At 45.1% G+C, this 20,382-nt stretch overlaps 1 protein-coding gene across 7 annotated transcripts in view; it reads left to right on the forward strand.

The window, feature by feature from the left end:
* TMCC1 (transmembrane and coiled-coil domain family 1) overlaps positions 1-20,382 on the forward strand; it is a 120,797-nt gene that overhangs the window by 60,946 nt on the left and 39,469 nt on the right. The window contains exon 1 of one of the 7 annotated variants that reach the window (XM_061362528.1): positions 9,970-10,157. The exons of the other annotated variants lie outside the window; for them this stretch is intronic. Within the exon in view, the coding sequence (XP_061218512.1) occupies positions 10,119-10,157 (39 nt within the window). The 5' untranslated portion in view covers positions 9,970-10,118. Of the gene's footprint in view, positions 1-9,969; positions 10,158-20,382 lie in introns of those variants that run through there. 7 annotated transcript variants of the gene reach the window in all.

Below are 20,382 nucleotides of genomic sequence, written 5' to 3' on the forward strand. Positions count from 1 at the left end.
CCTGACTGTGTTTTTCCTGGACTGTGCATAGTCGTAAGTGGGCTAGAGTGCCCTCGGACACATCAGTCTTTTCTATGTCAGCTAAAGGCCAAAATCTCACATTACGTAAGCTATGTTTTACTTCAGAGATTTGATACGTTTAAGTGTGCACTTAAGTGGAGGCAGTACTGGTTCTGGCTGTACACTTGTACACATGTAAAATTGCAGGATAAAGATGGCCTGCTGTTTAAAAGCATTAAATTGAAGATGCAATTAGATGAGCAAACCTTCACTTGATTTCTTTTAATTTGTTTCATATTCACTTTCTCAAGACTTTGTGCATTTGTCTCCTTCAGCTCCTTGTGATCTTATCTCTTAAATAAGTTTGCCTTCATCAATTTCACGTCATTGATTTTAGTGTTTGCTGATGACAGTGAAGATGCTCAGACTCACCTGGCCTCAGCAGGGAGTATTTCCTTGGAAATTCTTTAAGAATTTCATAAATCCCAACTATAATTAGAAAAATACCAGTGAGCTGCAGCACTGATCCATCTGTTGTGAACATATGGGCTATACAAGTTACAAAGACAAAACCCCACAACATACGTAACGGAAAAGTTGTGATTTAATAGTGACAAAACCAGCATAATTGTAGTCAAATGATCTAATTCTCGTTTTTCTGATTCATGTCTTCTGTCACCAGTTGATCTGCTGGTCCCTATGCTGCTGTGGTGCAGCCTGTTTCTGCTCACAGTAGCTGTCTGCCTGTGTTCTGCTGCCACCACACACTCGGTATCAAGGCTGTGCCTGGTGCCTCAAGGCTCCATCATTGCCCTCTCATCGATCTCTACCCTTGGGGTTGGTACTGCTCTTGTAGCAGAAATCCTTGCTTTGCTTTCCCTTCTTTCTTTGTTCTCCCCACAGTGCTCAAGTTTCTGTCATTTGGAAAAAGTAACATCCATTTTGTTCTCTTTTAATGACTTGTTGCGCTGTGGTGTGTTGAAAACGGTGGCAGTGTGTTCTGTTGGTAAGACAGCATCCTGTAGTCACTACATAATGCTGACAGCGTCTGCAGTTAGTAAGTCTAAGGTTTGCCTATGACTGTAGAAGGCTTTGCTACATGCAGATGTAAGGAGTCACCAGACTTGGATTACTGAGATTAGAGGCTTTTAAAAGCGTTTGCAGGCTGCTGGGGAGCTGTCAGTGCTTCTTACCGGAACAGCAGGAGCTTTACCTTTTACAAATGTATTTGTGAAGCACGGATGAACAAGATCCCATGTGCTTCTGTCTGGAGTTTACTACTGAAGCTTAAGACCAGTTAAACACATCAGACTATTTCCATACCTTCCATTTTTGTGGAGTCAAGCTCCATCTTTCTGTGTGAGCTGAGGCTGCATGGTGATTTAAGTTTATGCTCAACTTTGCCTACGTAAATGCTGTTCTGAGCTTATTTAGTGTTTGGGATTCATTTGCTGCTCAGTTGGTCCTGTTGGAAACTGTTACACTTGCTTTTTAACACTAGGTGCTGCATCTGAGATACAGTTTGGAGAAGGAGAAAACCTCTTATCTGTATCAGCATGGCCATGTCAATGATGTAACTGGCAAAAGTGAAAAAGAAATGTTGTAATTCATTTCCCTTGTATACTGTGAATAGCCAGGACCCCTCAGAGCAGGAAAGACCTGGGGCAGATCCTGGAACCTGTGTTCTCCACTTGCTCACTGCTGGGAAGTTTAGGAGGTTAATCTCCCCAGAATATTGTATTGTTAACCCAAAGTGGTTTGTTTGGGTTGTAGTCTTTCTTTTTCCCTTCCCCATGTTTTATGTGTGTGTGCTGCAAACTTTTGGAGACTTTTGTGTTGTCTAAAGCCCCTGGCCCAGGGTCAGGACTCACTGAGGTAGTGTCTTCCTCAGGTAATGGGGCTAGACCGAAGTGTTGGGTGCACTGTGACTGCAGCTTGCAAAGGCAGTGGAGCTGCTGCTTAGTGTGTTGATGTAACTTGGTGTTGTTACGTATGTTATACGATATATATAATACAAACAGAAGCATAATAAAATCTCTTCTGTATCTTTACAGCACTGTTTTATGGGAAGTACAGGGATAGGTCAGGGGCAGCTATCAGTTTACCACAAGGTGGGATAGTCCCTTCCAGGTAAACATCATACTGTTTTGCTATTGTAACTTGGCTTGTAAAGGCTGATGTTGTGAGGGTTCACTCCTGCCTGTATGGTTCTCCAATGAGCCTGATTCTGTGTGGTGCCAAGATTCTCTGCTCCTAGTAGGAATTAAGGACATTGAGTACTTTCTGGCATAAGGGAGAGTAAATTCTTAATAATCCTCTGCACACAAAATATTTTTAGTTCACAGTATTGTTCTGTTCTCTCAATTTGTTTTTGGAATAGAAGGGCAAAATGTTATCCCAAAACCACAGATTGGATTTGTTCTAGTATCTCATTTACATACATTTGCATGTGTAATAATCCTGCTGCATATTGTCAGGCTTTGCATAGAAATTGAGAAATGAGATTGTCATAGCATGGAAAATAATGTAATAATTAAAGTTTTACTGAGATATTTCACTTGGTCTTTATTTCAAGCAGTCTAAATTCATATACTTTTGCATACATCTTTTCTTGGAGAGGAGGCAGCCCACTGAGCTGGGAAATGAGGATTGTGGCAGTATGGAAATGATGGAGCCTGCATGGGGTCTCACTTTGGTTTCCTGGGCTGTCAGGGCTTTTTGCAGAGTAATGGGTTATGTGTTAAGATGTGGACAAACAGAGCTGTGTTCAGATTCCGGAGATACAAAAGCAGCAGCACTTTGGTGAGGAATTGTATCCATGTGGGCTTCTATCAGTGCCATGAAAGTAATGACAGTGCCAACCTCTGCGTTGCGTTATGCTGCAGCCAGTGCCTCAGGTTAGTTCTGGTGGGGGCTACCTGAAGGGTGATGTTTGCTGTCATAGAGACATGGAATATCATAGAGATACGGAATTCCTGAATGATGTCCTGCTCCTTTCTCTGCTGGCAGGAAAATGTTGGTGGTTGTTCATTCCTGCACAAAACCAAGTCTTACCCTTAAGTCTTGCCCTCACTTTAGTAGGAACAAAAATGCTTTGTGCTTTTTCAGGCAATGACTGCAGCAACCAGGGCAGGCCTGTCCCCTGGGACAGGGCAGGAGCACTCCATATGTGCTGCCCCCCGGCCCTTGGTGAGTTGTTGCAGCCTCCTAATTGACATTTGGAGCGGTATTGGCACCTTATATCTGGATAATGAATACATTTCAACCAGTCATTTTCTTTAGATTGGATCAGCAATGTGCAGAGCAGAAGTGTGGTGAGCAGCCAGTGATGATCAAACAGGTAATAATGGGATATGAAACAAATAAAGTCAGGATTACCTCAAAGGAACAAAACAATTAAGAGCATTAAAATAACAGAATGTAAGAATGGAGGAAAAATCAGAAAAAGAGTAAAAACCCTCTCTGCTCTGCTGGGAGGACTGGCATTTTCATAGGCTTCCCTGCTGGAATCATGAAGTCTTCTGATATTGTTAGGGGTTTATGGAAAAAATGCAAAATCAGTGTTGTTGAAATAGAAATCATTAGCTGTGCAGCACCTTGCTCGTTTTACTACTGAGATCTTTCGTGGTTGCTGTCATCTGGACATGCCGCGTGTTGGTGTCAGAACAAGGTGATGCTGATGGTGAGGTCAGGTTGTTCATCCCGGGTGTCTGTGCAGGGAATCGTTGTCAGCCCTCGGCTGACACCTTCTGGTGTCCCTGAGAAGGCAGCCCAGCCCGTATGCGTCCAGTTCCTCAGGGAATTTGCAGCCTTTTGCCTCCATAGCCCCGAACATTTCCAAGTTGCCATTTGCTTGCCCAGGGCTACAGGAATGATAGGAAAAAGGATTTGCTGTTGTTCAGCGAGGTCCTTGTAGGGCAGCTTTCCGAGGCACTGCTTGCTTGCCTGCTGCTGTGCCCTGATAGGGCTTGTGTGGCCTCATGGTCTTCAGATTTGGTGATCAGTTTTCATAAATATTCCAGATATCTTTGGATTTTGTTTAACAGCTTACATGTATATTCTGTTACTGTCCACATTTAAAAAGATGACCACATGTGCTTCTGGAATAAGTTTCTGGTCTTTCTGCAGACTCAGCGTTTTCCAGTGATGATGTTGACCCTATGTCAAAAATGTACTAACAGTGAGCTTGCTTTTCTTGGTTGCTTCTAATCACTGTTTCCAAGCAGGCACACTGGTCTGCAAACTATGTATTAACACAAAAAAGGAAGCACGTTCAACTGTGCCACCCTTTCAGTACTGTGGAGGAGTGAGCAGTTTCCCTCCAATTGTAAGGAGTCTTTTAAAGCAGTAATTTATTTGCCAGGAAGATCTTCCACAAATCCTTTTGTCCTAAATACCATGCAGTGCATATGGGACACCCATCTGGGAGAGACTGTGGAAAGTCTACTGTGGCTATAAACAATATGTTTCAAACGTATAGAAGATCAGTTAGGCTTTAACCCATTTCCTAAAAGAACAAGCAGTCATCTCAACATCCTGCTGTAAGGTGTGCTCTCCCATTCAGCTAATGTAGGTAGCAAACATTTTAAAAGCATTTTGTAGCTCTGGCCATAAAGGACTGATTTCATATTGGAAATAGTATGTCATAAACAGATCGGGTTAGTCACAGGCCCTTTGGAAATTATACCTATGGGTTTAGGTGTATATACCTGCAGCTGAGTCATGTTAAACCAGCACTGATCTTGCAGAGTTACTGTCAAGGGAGGGCTGGGAATGCGATGCAGGAGTTAACCTGTAGCGTGACAGCAAGGCACACAAGAACCTGGATGGACTGGTGTACGAGGAGCATTTCAGGGCAACAGTAACTTATTTTCTGTCTTGAAACTGGTGCTGTGGGAACCTGGAGCTGCAAACCTTCTCTTCCAACAGGTCTGAATGGACAGCTCTGCTGCCTGTGTGTGGAAAGACACAGCTCCTGCCCTTGTGGTGACAGAGGCTGTCCTCCCTCAGCAGAAGAGCACAACTGGGTGTTGATGCTTCGTAGGGGGTTAGGCTTGCACTGCTTGCATCTTGCCCCAAGATACTGGCAGGTCACTGTAATAGCTTAATTGTAGGTTGAGATAGATCAGGAGTAGGCTGAGGATCATTTCATAAGCTCAGAAACTAATCTTCAATTACTTAATTGCTCTGACAGACTACCCTGTACCAGGCGCTGGTTTGTCCTGGCTGGTAACAGTAACCTTTGTGAAGCACACACGTGGCCTCAGGCTCAAAGTCTTGTTTATGGGGAGAGGGGAACCACCTTATATAGAAGGAGACACAAGAATTTAAGTTTAGTGTGATTGAAAACTTAAGGGTCTGATCGTTATTAGTCCGGATTTAATTGTTATGGAAAGGTATAAAAATAAGAATAATGCTGTTAAAATGGTTATGCACACACTCCCTAGTTTATACCCCCTTTCCCTGGGTTATGCTCCCCATTCCACTGCTCAGCTGGGTCCTACAGTGGGTGCTTCTGTTTGGGTCAGGGTGGAGATGTGGGGCTACAGCAGGCTGTCAGCATCTAGGTCCTTCATTTCAGGAATTCAGTGTTCAGGTTCATGGTTTCTTCTTCCTCACCTTAGGGTGTACTCAAGGTATTTTATACATGTTTGCAAACACACAGATCTTTGTCTTTCTTTTGTTGGCCTGCAGCTCCATTTGTATCCAAATCTGTGATGTTTGGTGCCTTTTCTGTAGATGACTTTCTGTTCCTTTGCCCTCTCTCCCCCCAGACAATGTGCTGTTCTTTGGGTTGTCACATAATTCAAATTTCATCTAGAAGAGCCAGAACTTCTAGAAATCTGTTGAAATGTTTGTCCATCTGCAAGTGTATGAGTGTCATCTATGACTGTTGTCTTTAATTTGGAAAGTGTCATATGCTTCTAGTTTGGGGTGGGGGTTTTTCTCTTCCAGAATTCAGTTCTATTGAGAACACTCGCTCAGCTGAGAATTTTGAAGATTTGTTTCAAACCTAGGTTTTGTTGGTTTTTAAAAAAAAAAAAAATTTTTTCAGAGTATGCTTTTAACTTGGTTTTCCAATGCAACTTTCTTTTAGAATCACAGAATAGTTAGGGTTGGAAAGGACCTTAAGATCATCCAGTTCCAACCCCCCTGCCATGAGCAGGGACACCTCACACTAAACTGTGCCACCCAAGGCTCTGTCCATCCTGGCCTTGAACACCTCCAGGGATGGAGCATTCACAACATCCCTGGGCAACCCGTTCCAGTGCCTCACCACCCTTACAGTAAAGAACTTCTTCCTTATATCTAACCTGCACTTCCCCTGTCTGAATCCACTGCCCCTTGTTCTTTTGCTGTAGTCCCTAATGAAGAGTCCTTCTCCAGCATCCTAGTAGGCCCTCTTGAGATACTGGAAGCTGCTATGAGGTCTCCACACAGGTTCTTTTCTCCAGGCTGAACAGCCCCAACTTTTGTCAGCCTTTCTTCATACAGGAGGTGCTCCAGTCCCTTCATCATACTTGTGGCCTCCTCTGGACTTGTTCCAACAGTTCCATGTCCTTTTTGTGTTGAGGACACCAGAACTGCATGCAATACTCTACGTGAGGTCTTACAAGAGCAGAGTAGAGGGGCAGGATCACCTCCTTTTGACGTGGTGGTCACGCTCCTGTTGGTGCAGCCCAGGATACAGTTGGCTTTCTGGGCTGTGGGTGCACACAGAAACCAGCTCATGTTCATTTTCTCATGGACCAGCACCCCCAAGTCCTTCTCCGCAGGGCTGCTCTGAATCTCTTCTCTGCCCAACCTGTAGCTGTGCCTGGGATTGCTCTGACCCAGGTGTAGGACCTTGCACTTGGCATGGTTAAACTTCATGAGGTTGGCATTGGCCACCTCTTGAGCGTGTTAAGGTCCCTCTGGATGTCATCCCTTCCAGCGTATCAACTGAACCACATAACTTGGTGTAATTGGCAGACTTGCTGAGGGTGCATGGATCCCACTGTCCATGTCACTGACAAAGATGTTGACCAAGGTCAGTCCCAACACTGGCCCCTGAGGGACACCGCTCGTTACTGGTCTTCAATTGGATATTGAGCCATTGACCAGAACTCTTTGCCACCAGCCAGCCAGTTCTTTATCCACTGAGTGGTCCATCCATTAAATTGATGTCCCCCAGTATAGAGACGAGGATGTCGTGTGGGACAGTGTCACACACTTTGCACAAGTCTCTGTGCCTGATTTCACATTATTTCTTTTTTCAGCTGAGAATTGTAGGCATGATTCTCCTGACAGTTCCTTTTCAGAAGGCCCATAGACACTCCTGGGACAGGGAGATTTTCCTACCCCACATATGAGCAAGTGTGCGATTTGTCATTTGAGGATTACGTGCTTGTTCTGAATACCTAATCTTATCTTGAGTTCCTGGCCAAGGTCTTTTTTTCTCAGACTCCTTACGTACGTTTTACTTGCAATATTTCTTTTGCAAGAGGAGGAAATTGAGGTTTCATCTATGTGGGGTGCTGCTCTGCCTAGAACAGCATTTCACTGCAGAGGTGGCTGCACTTCATGTGAATTGATTCACACAAAGGCAGTGTGGTGGTGAAGCAGTAGCTGGCAGCAGTTTCTCCTATTGTCTGTGGAATGTGCCATCATTCTCTCCAAGCCTTGCCTGTGTGGGGACAGGTTCCCACACGGGCATGATTTGAGGGAGCCTCCGTTCAGTGGAGGCAGAGCTGCCGGCAGAGTCCCTGCCTTGTGTCTGCTGGGGTGACGGCACAGCACACGCTGCCAGACTTGTGCCAAAGCTCTTAATAAGGCCCTAAATTCTGGTGCAAGTATTTTGGATTTGTATAAACTGGGAGAAGAGGGTAGAGCCTCTTGCACAAACATTAATTGCATCATCTCTCTTTACCATAAAAGCGCTGCTACTAAAAATGCCCTGTTTCAGCAGTAAGCTGAGCAGACCATTGCGCACCCTCCCTCCTGGAAAAAAACAGTCAGGGAGGAAATATTGATTTCTTCAGGAGACTTCTTGAAGTTTTAAAACCATGAAGACAGCACCTCGGGTGGAAGTAGGTTAAACTCCGGGATTCTCATGTGTGGATATTAGGGTGATAAATGACACTGCAGTGCCTGCACACTTAGCATAAATATAAAGTATTTCCTCATTTTTTGACCATTTCTTCCCTTTATATTACACAACATCCTGCTGGTTGTTTACAACCACAGTTTGTACTGCTTTGCATACAGAAAGCTTTCTTTTACTTTACTACTTGCATTGTTCCAATATTTGCTAAATACTCAGGTGTACTCGATTGCCTATATATGACACGTTTTTGTGTACTTATACATCTGTATCTAATTTAATGCCATTACTTCTAGGAATTTGGATGCATTAAGGTGCTTAGAATATCTCTTCAGAAGTGTAGTATGTCTCACACATTGCTTCTTTAGTCTGTGCCTTTAGAGGTGCTATATATTATAGGCAGCTTCGCAAGTGTTAGTGTGATCAGAAGCTATTTGGAATGATTAAAGTGTTTGATGTTCCTGAACAGAGAGAGAAGAATTTGCTGATTACTCTATTTCACAGGAATGAATTGCTGTATGAGGAGAATATTAGGGGAAAAGGTAATGATAGCCCCGTGAAAGGAGACTGAGGAATAAGATGCTTTTGTGTCTGCGTAAGAGTAGGAGCCATTAATTAACTCTGCAGATCATCAGAATCAGTTTGGAAATGCTGACTGTGAGGCCTCTGCTACAGAGGCAAAGGAGAATGTGACTATCATCAGTTCTGCTAATCTACCAGTTCCATCTCAGTCTGCTGTGTACTGCAGTTGAGCCAGCTGGCTCCTTTCCCTTGTCTCTGTCTTGCCCAGACTCCGAGCTGATGGGGAAGAGAGATCTGGGTGTCCATGGATGAACGGAGGCACTCGGTGTGCCAAGTGATGGGCAGAGGAGGGACCAGGTGGTCCCCTGGAACTTCTGGCACCAAGCCCTGAGAGTGGGAGGGCGTTTACCCAGAGCTGCCACATCAGCAAGGAAACAGGAAAGTTTAGATGCAGAAGATAAAGCCTTCCCTGGCCTGCCCTTGTTCTAGGGCAGTTGTGCAGGGCGTTTGTCTTCCATTCTGCACTTCCTTCACAAGCTGCAAACTGGTTACTGGGTTTCCAAATGGGGTGCAGAAATCCTAGGTGCACCTTTGTACAAACACACACACACACACAAGCCCATGAGGTAATGGAGAGAGTTCGTTGAAGAAGCTGTTTTCCACCCTGGGCTGGTGTTGTCACGGGAATGGTGATGGGCTTTGTGGTCTCACTGCAGTAAGCGTGGCAGCTTTCCAGAGATGGAGCCTGTTCAAGATGATATGGAGTTCCTGCAGCAGAAATGCAGTGCTGTGCACCAAGCTTCTGGATGCAGTTAAACTGCAGAATGAGGTACTTGATCCAGGTCAGAGAGGAGAGCGATGCAGCACCCCGTGAGCATCTGGTTTGTGCTCTGCCGGCAGTGGGAGGTTTTGCCGGGTTTCCTGTGCTATTGGCTCTGTGTGATCACTGGGACACTGAAGCCCGGTACGAGGGGACCGAGCGGTCTGTGTTAGCACTAAAAGTGCCCTGAGAAGGAGCCCAGCGCAGAGCTAAGCCTCACGTCCTGCAGTGCGGGCGGTGGGAGCCTGGCCCGGCCGTGCCATTGTCCCAGCGCGGTGCTGCCCTGGCGCTGGAGCTGTTTCCGCTGGGGCCCCGCCCGCCCCTTCCTGCGGGTCCCGCCTCGCCGGCCCGGGCCAAACCGGGGACGGGCCCCTGGGCTCCGGCGCGGCGCTCGGCCCCGCTGCTGCCCGAGCCGATCAGCGGCGGGCGGGGCCCGGTGCGCTGCGCGGGGCGGGGCGGGGCCGGGCCGGGCGGGTGTGTCCGGTGCCCGGCAGCGGCAGGCGGGGAGCGCCCGCCTCGCTCTCCGTTCTCCGCTCCGCTCTCCGGCGCGCCCCTGCAGCCGCAGCAGCCCCGGGGCGGTCCTGGTCCCTCTCCGGCAGCCTGGGATGCGCCACCCGAGCTGACCGCGGCCGGCTGCCGCCTTCCCCCCATGCCCCCGCCGCGCACCGCTTCGTGCGGGCACCGAGGCAGAACATGGTCCAGCGCTTCAGCCTCAGGAGGCAGCTCTCCAAGGTGGGTCGCGCCGCCCGCCAGCTGCTGCTGTCGGCAGAGGCTCTGCTCGCCCGAGGTGGGCGAGTCCCTGCGGAGGAGGCAGCTTGTCTTTGTTCTTGCCTCCTAGAGACACAAAGGGGTTCTGTTTGCTGTGGGGTCGGTGCTCCGAGGCAGGCTGCCTGTCAATAGGTGCAGGCTTTGTTCTTTTAACATTGCAACTATCGTGTAGGTTTTTGTGGGAGTCTGCGGATTCCTTACACAGTTTAATCTCGGGACTGAAAGGAGGGGTGTGAAAGGGGAGCAGATGTAGCAGTTGTGCCCATAGGCGGGTGTACAAGATCGTTGCCCATGACGGTTACTTAAATGTGTGCTTTGTCCTGGCTAGAATGCCCTCAGTTGGGAATAGGAGTTGTCCCATCGACACACCTGCAGAGCCGGGAGGAACGCTTGTCCTGCTCGCTTTGAAGTGCTTGGCGGCGCTCGCTGCTCATACCCTGTTTAAGAACAAAGGAGTTGCTGTGAACAGGTTTTGCCGTTTAATAATGACAAGTATTGTGACTTTTTTCAAGAAGCTGCTTCAGAGGAGAGAATGGAGAGAAAACCCGTGTCGACAGTTTTGTTGCTGAATCAACCCAATGTACGTACTTCGAAAAACATCTGGAGAAAATCAGTCCATGCGTAAGAGCGAGGCTGGGTAGTGCAGTGCAGGTGAGAGGACGTCTCCAGAGCTGCCAGCGTAGTACCAGTCTTCTGCTGGACCATTCCCATTGAGGAGGCTTGGCTCTGGGCACAGGAATTGTAGGATTAACTGGACACTTAAATGGCAAGCTGAATTTTCACTTTACATTTAAGCTCTTCTCCTCTCTCTGTGTGTAGTTGTAAACGTTTTAAAATGCATTCACCAGAATTCAAAAATGCTGTTATCAGCATTTAAAATAGGTCAGAACCCACATGCTGCAGACTGTCTTGGGGAAAGCTGTGGCTTTGTAGTAGGTTGGTATCTGTCTTATTTATCTGTGATGATTTTGAGTGTCTCCTCATCTGAAACAAACTGATGTGGCTGCTTGAAGGGGGTTTGAAAAAATGAAACTTGCATCTTTTTAAGGGTTTACCTTGTCCTGTGCCTTGCAAGCAGGAGACGCCTCCACAGGCACTATGAAGTTTAATCTTCCCCTCAAAAGAGACTCGATGTAGTTAGTAGTGAACTCTGTATCTAGGCTCTGTTTGTATGGGGCAGCCAAAACAGCTTTAACTGTACTCCTTGGAATAACTCCATTTTGATTCTTGCTTGTCAGGGTGGGCAGGGTGGTTTGGAAAAGTGGTTACGCTGATTTTTTTTTGTTGTTACAGCAGAACTGTTCCAGTTTTGGTTCTCTAGCTCTCTCTGTTTTTCTGTTGCCTGACAGGGTTGTGTCTTGCACTGAGTCAGCTCTGGTTGTGTCAAGCCTACTGTGACTTGTCGAGCCTTGACAGCTTCTTAGTTCTTTAGGTTGTACAAGGTGCACAGCCTTTGCAGTATGATGAACTGAAGGAAGTAATGAGAGCTGGTTATTTCTACAAAATGAAAAGTATAGTTGTACAAAGGATCCATCAGAATGGATTGTGGTGGTCTAGGTTTAGATGTAGGATGGGAACTTCATCTCCCTGTGTCCTCAGTGCTGTTTAGAATGGGACTGAGAAGACCTTTTGAGTCTTGGGGAGTGGGAAAGAAGGGGTAGCAAATGGTGTAAAAAAACCACCCTGTTGTCTGCTAGAACAAGCGTGGAATATTGCTAATACAGGTATCAGCCAAAGGCCAACGACTGCCAGGCTATACAAAATAAAACAGTACTTTATTAATGTCTTTGGTGCAAAAATCTTGGTTCTTTCTTTGCTGACTTAGACTTTGAAGTTGGCAAACATCTGTGAAGGACCTGAATGCTCCCAGGATGGATTAGTTTCTCAGGTGAAAAAGGACACTATTACATGGAGTGCTTGGGTTACACAGCTGCAAGGTCAAAATCACATTTTAGCCATACTTAATGGTGGAGGCTTCAAATAGAATGTGACTGTGCAGATTGGAAAGTTCCAAACAGAAAAACGCTGCCACCAAAATGTATCAAACTTGAGCAGAGAAAACGTAGGACTTTGTGCAGGAGCAAAAAACATGTCTTTGTGAAGCAGGGCTTAGCCTCAAATAGCTGCTTTTCCTTCCCAGCCTGGCTGTGTGCACTGTGTATGTCTTGCTCACATCCTTTAAACCCTCTTGGTCTCTGTCTTCCTTCTACAAATGGGGTTAATGCCTTTTTCTTATTTACAGAATGATTGTCAAACACTGAAATGCTGTTCGTCAGACACTTTAGCCTATACTAATGTATGGAATGTTTGTGTTTGATAACCCATCTGTATTGGGGATTTTGGAAAGGTTCACACAGACTTCTCTTCAAGTGCTACTTCTTATTTCATGTGTGCCAAATCAGCATTTAGTATTTGAGAGTTATGGCTTGGCTTCTGTGTTAGTTTGGCAACTTAAATGTCTGTAATGTAAAAATTTGAGTCATAAATTATTGTTAAGACTTAAAGGCAAGGTGCATCATTTGGTTTTGAATGTGTTCCTCTACGGATATAAGGTTTTCTAGGCAAAAGGCTTGTCTAAGCAAAGCTGAGAGATGGTGGGATGTAAATAGGTCTCTAAGCATTGCTGGCTATGCTGGTGTTGAGCAAGTGTTGGCAAGTGATTAGAAAAAATACCTTGCACTTTTCTAGGCAAACTGGGTTCCCCTGGAAGGGAATGAACTTCCACTGCATCATCTTGCGTGGAGGAACATGTGGAAAAATGTTGCAGAGATAGATACCACATTCATCTTACAAAGGGAAAACGAGCTTCAGGCACTCAGTTTTCAGAAGTAGGAGCAACGGGTTTCATGAAGAGTTTGTCCTGTCTTAGTGTAAGCCTCATGAATGCAATGACACTGCAGAAGTAAAATAGACTTGAAGCATCTTTCCACACCAGTGATTATCAGGGCATGTGAGCCTACTCCTGTAGAGGTGTTAGAAGCAGGGCTAAAGACTTCTCTTCATGGCAAGACTTTACTAATAGTCCAAAGGGTTGCCTGTATATGTGCTAGGTGATCATTCCTATACGTGCTGGGGTCCTGGTGAACTGCATGTGTTGGGTTTATTTCCAGATACATCCTTCCCGTGTTAAAGGATGTAAACACAGACTACAAGTGGAATGTGGCTTACATAAATGCATCTTTCCTTTTAATAATGAAATTCCAAAGTTCGTGGCAGTTTGCTCTCTAGAATATCATCATACTCTATAATTGTGCTTACATGGGGCTGGATAGCAATAACAATTGGAATTTCTTACCAGCAGCAATCAAAGGAAGCATTACAAGTGTTGGCATCTTTACTCTGAATTAGTTACCTTTAGGGGTTCTTTGCAGAGATTTTGCCTTGTGTAATACTTGCCCCTCTCCCCTCAATTCCCTGTGATAAACCAGCTGGTTTCTTCCTCAGCCAGTGTTTCTTCAGAGGCAGAGAGGAGTTTGCTCTTATTTTGCAAATCTTTCCATTCCAGGTGTCAGCATTGGTGATAAAAATCCACATGTAAACCGGATCCTTTTCAGAAAGGCTAGAAAAGCTTTTATACTGGAGGAAGACCTCAGAAGTTATGGGGAAATGAAATAATGGGAGCGAGAGGACTGGAGTTAGATTTACATGACATCCAGTTTGGGTCTTCCTGTCTTGGCAAAGGGTGCAATAGTGGCCTCCAAAATAATTCTTGTCAAAGATTAACTGTGTTTGAGCAGAGAAAAGGATGGTAGAGGTTTGACTCAGAGGATTTTGGTTGTTCAAAGATGGGATTTGCCTGTTGTGTTGGTCAGATGTGCTCAGTTTTCCCCAAAGCATCCCTCAGAGGCAGCTGTGTCTTCGGTAAGGCGGATGGACTATTGCAGTCCTGTTCTACCAGACTGTAACTGCATTGTAATGCACTTCCATGAGGAGCATGTAAGCACCTGACTTGCATAATAGAAGTTCTAGAGTATCTTTTCACAGCAGGAATTTCATATTTGGGTTTATATTTAAGGTAAACTGTCAGGTAATAGGGCTCTTCTATGAGTTATCTTTCCATTATTAAACTGTGTTGTTATTCCAGCTTCCCTCAAAATAAACACAGGCTGTTTTAAGAAGAGGAAGATGCTCAGTGTGATGTAGTTTTGACTGTAGACTTTGGGGTTTTTTTCCCTTTCCTTGGCATCGTGTGCCTGGTGCCTCAGGGTTATAATATGATGACCACCAGGTGTGTGTGAGAAGGATTCTGGATGCTGACAGTCCTGAGCAGGTGCGCAGCTCAGAGTAAATGATATGGCAGAGCTTCCGCTGGGTTTGACAGTCAAAAGGGAGTCCAGGATGCCACTGTAACCCTTCTCCAAGCTTGCAGAATGCTGGTGTTAGTAAGAGTTTGGGGATCACTGTAGTGATAGGACAAGGGGTTACTGGTTAAAACTTAAACAGGGGAAGTTTAGATTGGATATAAGGAGGAAATTCTTTCCTGTTAGGGTGGTGAGGCACTGGAATGTGCTGCCCAGGGAGGTTGTGAATGCTCCATCCCTGGCAGTGTTCAAGACCAGGTTGGATGAGGCCTTGGGTGATGTGGTTTAGTGTGAGGTGTACCTGCCCATGGCAGGGGGGTTGGAACTAGGTGATCTTAAGGTCCTTTCCAACCGTAACTATTCTATGATTCTATGTTTCTCTGTCCCAGTTGCACTGGGCATGCTCAGGATGCAGCAGTGTTGCTCCAGGACTGGTGGGCTTCGTAAATCTCTGTTGTAGCATGTCTCCATGGGAATTTGACTTAAAAATGAAATTCTTCTCACTAGCAGCCTCTCTGTCTCTTCGCAGACCCCTTACTAAATGAACATGTGTGGGAAAGGCAAACAGTCAGCTTTGTGTCAGGCTGTGTGTGGGGCCTGACCCACAGCCCTGCCCCATGTGCCATCACTGGCTGCAGCCTCCCTGGGCCAGGCTGGTCCTGGACATGTGTACTCCCCTCTGGGATTGCTTTGATGGCTTTAAACTTGGTTTGCTGGAATGGGAAGGGGTGACAGGACAGGTCCTTTCCCTGGCTGCTGGAACTGCCATAGATGTCACTTATATATCCTGAGGCCTCTGGGGTTCATGAAACAGGACATCTTTTTCCATGGGTGACCTGTTACTTGATGTAAAAGTTCACAGCCCTGCAGCGCGTTGGGGGTAAATCAAAGAGGATGATCATGTTCCATGGTAGCTACAAATTATCAGAACATTGCAAGTGATGTTTCTCACCTCCTTTTTGTTACTTTTGAACGTGGTTTGGTATCTTTTGCATCTTAGAAAATACTTGTTTTTTCAACACCTGATTTATATGTTACAGTATGTAAAATATTAGTGCTAGTGGTGCGTGCTTGCACTTGCATTTGAAGTGATTCTTTCTGTCCCATCCTTAAGCAGGTCTTCCAGGTTTTAAAACCAATCTCCCTGCAAAATTCATGACAAGAGGAAATCGGGCCAATCCCATCAAATAACTCGGTCCAGACTGATGATGAGTGAATTTCCAATACAATAAATGAAGTTATACATGCAGTTCAGACAACTCACTTCAGAGACGGTGTGTATGAATAGCCCATCTTCTGAACACAGAAATTAATTCTTTTGAAAATGTAGTCTTAAGTTCCACGACACTTTGGACACTGAGAGGAAAACCAGAGGAGCAAGGGTTTGTTTTGGTGTTTTTTTTCCTAACTTAAGACACAGTTTGGATACCACTTACATCCACTGGAATTTGAATAGGGAATTCAGCTTAGAAAACATTCCTTTTGTGATTTGTGAGCTTTGGGACTATTAAAAGCAGACAGGAAAGATTGCTAAGGAAATGAAGCAAGGCTCTAATCCTTCAGGGAATTGCTCTGAACATTTTAATGTGCATAGTAAAAATAAAATTGTATTTAGATTTGAGTCAGGGTAACGTTGCAGCAGCACATCGTAAGCACTAGCATTTCACTTTTTTGGTAGGGCATTCAGCAGGCACGTATTGGCAAGAATGGAGTCCAAGGTCACGGGAATGCAAGCTGCAAAGTTTTCCTGCAAGGGGGTTTTGTTGTTTTTTTCCTCTCAAATGCTGTTGGTAAACACTCAACCACAGAGAAGTATTTTCTCTGTGTTATGTGCATACGTTGTGGTCCTGCTGTGCTCTCAGGAGCCCACGAGCACTGATGTCACGTTCGGAATGTCCACAGCTAGTGAGAATTTCAGTTGGAGAACCCTGACTGCTCCCAGGGAACACGTAGTGTGAAGGGATGCTTAAATCAGCAGGGATGGCCTTTGTGCAGGCACAGCTTGCTTTGCTTGCTGAAGCATGTCTGCCCTGGGGGTGCAGAGAGACCCTCTGCCTACACCATCTGTGTGGAAGGTCCCAGGACCCTGTTGTAGTGAACCAAAGCTTACAGAGGAAAGAAATATTTCTACTGAAATAAATTATTTCAGCTTGATGCCATTGGCAACAGGACAATAAGAGCAGAGGAAATGAGGAGCTTTGAGTTGGTGTGGAGGAGGTGTTTCACTGGAGGCTGGATTGCAAAGCATGTGAAGTATGAGTGCCGAACTGTTGCCCACAAACCTTCAGTATTGGGAACTACTGCTTGGGAATGGGACTAAAATTGCTAGCAATTTTTTTCTATTTAAATAAGCTCTTAGTTGTGTGTGTCCTTTCTGTCAGCAAAATATAGGTTGCCTTTCTCTTTACGCTAGAGAGCAGCCACCCCACACACACCCAAAAGAAGAGAGAAAAGGAGGAGAGGCATTCCCCTGCTTTTTATGCAGAAAGCATCGATTTCAGTAGGAGTTGGGCATATCTTGGGATCACGCCCATTAATCTCAAAAGTAATAGTGTATTGCAGAGGCGTGGAGCCTTTGAGTCCTGAACCAAGTAGGGAAATTATGTCTTAGTCACCATTATTATGTGGTAGGATAAAGTGTTGTGTATTTAAAATACTTGTCAGATTATGAGCTATTCTCACACTTGTTTACTGCTTTCAATATTAATGTTCTGAATAAAATAGTTGCTTAATTAAGGTAATGTATTGGCAATACTCTGATACCTTGATCTGTTCCATCCTTTTGTCTGTTCATTAGTTTACATAGGAGTTCATTTAATTTTTAATTATTTTTTTCCCTAAAATGCCTTTTAATGACAGCTACAGAAGTGTGGAGGCTGCTGTAGCCTCCATACATTGTTTAAAATTACCTTTTTTGTACCCTAATGGAGCTGGAGAACAGTGTTTGTACATAGACTGCCAGAAATGAATGGTTGCGTAAGGTATGAGATGTTAGGCACTCAAAATGAGGCATTAAAAACGTTAGATAGTCCACTGAACAGTCCAGAGAGGTTGTGGATTGTCCAAACAACTGAGCTAATCAGTAGTGAGGAAGGAGCTTCACTGGGCAACTGGAAGTCTTTCTGCTGTGCTGTTACCTACGTCTTGCTTTTGGAGTGAGAGACACGTCCCAGCCCAGAACGCCACTGGTGCTGCAGTGAAAATCTGATCCCGGCTGTACTCTGGGCTATGGTTCGTGCTTCAAGAGAGGAGGCTGTGTTCCAGCCATTTCCTACTGTCATGTCTCGAGCTAATCAGATGTACCCCAGGCACCATCTGTAACCAGCAGATAGATACACTTCGTGTATATCATTAAGTTTGAGCAACTTGCACATTGCTCATTGAATACTGGTTTTCATTCTCTTTGTAGCTTTCATCTGACCATCCTTAGCTGACTACCCAGACTGCCTCCAAAGAGCAAAGATATTTGAATCTTTTATGTATAATTAGAGAATTAAAAAATAATAATAAGCTGGTTGACAAAGGCCTTCTGGTTCTGTAGTATCATTCAAGCTATTTCCTTCAAGCATTTTAATAGTAAGCAAAAGACATTTGAAAGATTGTTGTAACTGTTTTGTTTCCGGGCCTGAAATGTTGATGCTTTGAATGCTTTCTTGACACGCAGAAGTGCATGTACTATTGATCAGCTTTGCTTTTCTGGTACCTTTCATAAGTGGACGTGTAGTTGCCTGCTGAATTGGTGCTCTCCCTGCAAGCTTCGGTGTCTGTAAACTGAAAACTTCCTGAGGGCCAGGAGTCAGCAGCAGACAAGCAATTCATGTGTGCTTGGGTCTGAAGCGCTGGCTGTGGAGCACTGATGTTATGTGTGCTGATGGCTCCAGTGTTGTGAAAGGCTCTGTATGGGGGACGTGGCTCTGTATGACCGTCAGCAGAGAGCTTCCCATATCCAAGGTGCAGTTACAACCCTTAACTCATTGCTCAAAGAGATGATGAGTGCATTCCAGAGCTGAACCTTGGGTAGCTAAAGCTCGCTATAAAACCAGACATGGAAGGAATTCCAAGGTTTCTTAATCATTTTGGGGGTTGTGGTATCTTGCAGATTTCAAAGGCAGCTCGTCATCTAGATTGGCATTTTGATCTGTGTCATAGACATAAATCATACTATCACAGTATGTTGCAACCATACGTAGCCTCTAGGCAGTCCAACTAAAGATCTAGCATTCATTTCGGCATTGTTGACCAAGATCAGATTAGTGTGGGGTTTGGAAAAACTCTGATAACTTGCAGTTCTGAATGTAATAGTTACTTACAGGAATTCCATGCATTTCTCTCAAATCCAGGTACTATACAGAATGGAATCCCACAAGAAGATACATTTTTCACATATGAATGGAGGGTGAACAACTTCTTATAAACCTTATTTTTTTCCATCAAAGGTACATGTCAGCAGTTTGTTACATCCAGAAGTGAAGCACTTTCAGGGTATAACGTAACAATCTGGTGACAGGATTTGGAGAAAGAAAACTTAAGTTAATTCACTCAAATCTGCAGATTTGTAATCCATGACACATTAACTTCATTTTCTGCTTTTGTCATTGTGCAGAAGACTTGCTGCAGGTGGTACTTGTTTGCCAGGCAGAAACTTGCAAGGAGCTAGTCTCTTGGCAGCCAGAGGCCTTGTAACGTCACCTTGGCCCCTTGCCTAAAGGTGGAATCTCCAGGAGGATCAGGAACATTTCTATTACTGAACATCACTGTTGAAAAATACTGGAGTCCCTCAAACAAGTGCAGCTCCATATGTTGCCATGCAGGGGTGTGAGCGGTGTGTGCTCTGCTGAGACGCCTGATGCAGGCAGCAGCCCCATGGCTTGGGATGGAGCTGCCGCTCATCCATCCCCATCCCGCAGCAAGGAGCTGCCAGGTGTCCTGCTTTTGTTTGGCTCTGCTTTGTGGGGTCCTTGTTTGCACAGGCACCTCCAGGGGCTCGGTGCAGGTGGCAGTGGGTAGAAGGCCATTGCGTAAACACAGTTCTTCCAAGCTGTTCCTTTTCTGGACAGTTACAGCCACACTGTTGCTTTTAGTTAATAAAACAGCCCTTCTGTATCTGATCTCTCGCATCTTTGAAATCAAAAAGTAGGCTATTGGTGTCATTAGCAAATGACAAATCCAAAGTTCAAGTATCCACAGTCAGGGAGCAAGTATTCAAGATGAATTGGACTAGAAGTGGTCTTTGCACCAGTGCTCTCTGGGCCTGGTGAGCGATGCCACGTTTCTGACCACTCAGTGTGCAGACATCATCCTAGCTTAGTCATGGTGTGCCTGTTCTTCGAGAGAGAGAAGGTTAAAACTGCCATATAACTGCCACCATAAATTAAAACTGCTTGGGTTTCAGGCTCACTAACAGTAGTTCTGCAATAGCAGGGTTCAGAGGAGGAGTATAAAAACCATTTCTGGGAATGCTTAAAAAACCATCAGATTGTTTTTAAATGTACAATTCTTTATATAAGCATTTGATAAATAACAGTAGGGTACATTGTGTCTTGGAGATCAAATGATGAATAGAGGCGACTTGGTGTCATGCTTTGTCTGTGAATTAATTGGCTGCCATTGCTTTTCAAGCATTAACCCAGCACTTCTCAGCTCTGCCAGGCAGGCTCTGGGCTCTGGGGCTCTGTGTGCTCCATCCTGAGCTGCAGAACATCTTCTGCCCTTGCATGCAGCTCCTCACTGTTGCTCTGTCCTGTCCTAATGAAAAGCCACATAGTTTTCACTGAGGTTTTGCAATTATCATGTTCTGGTGAGCTGCTGATTACCTGAGGGTGAATGCATGCCGAGGTGCCTTTGCTTCTTTAGTGTTGTGAAATGGATTCAAGCCTGGTAAGTATGCT

The sequence above is a fragment of the Neopsephotus bourkii genome, unplaced genomic scaffold, assembly GCF_033783945.1.
Source record: "Neopsephotus bourkii isolate Nb327-2 ecotype Australia unplaced genomic scaffold, CSIRO-AGI_Nbou_v1 NB_1120, whole genome shotgun sequence".
Lineage (NCBI taxonomy): Eukaryota > Metazoa > Chordata > Aves > Psittaciformes > Psittacidae > Neopsephotus > Neopsephotus bourkii.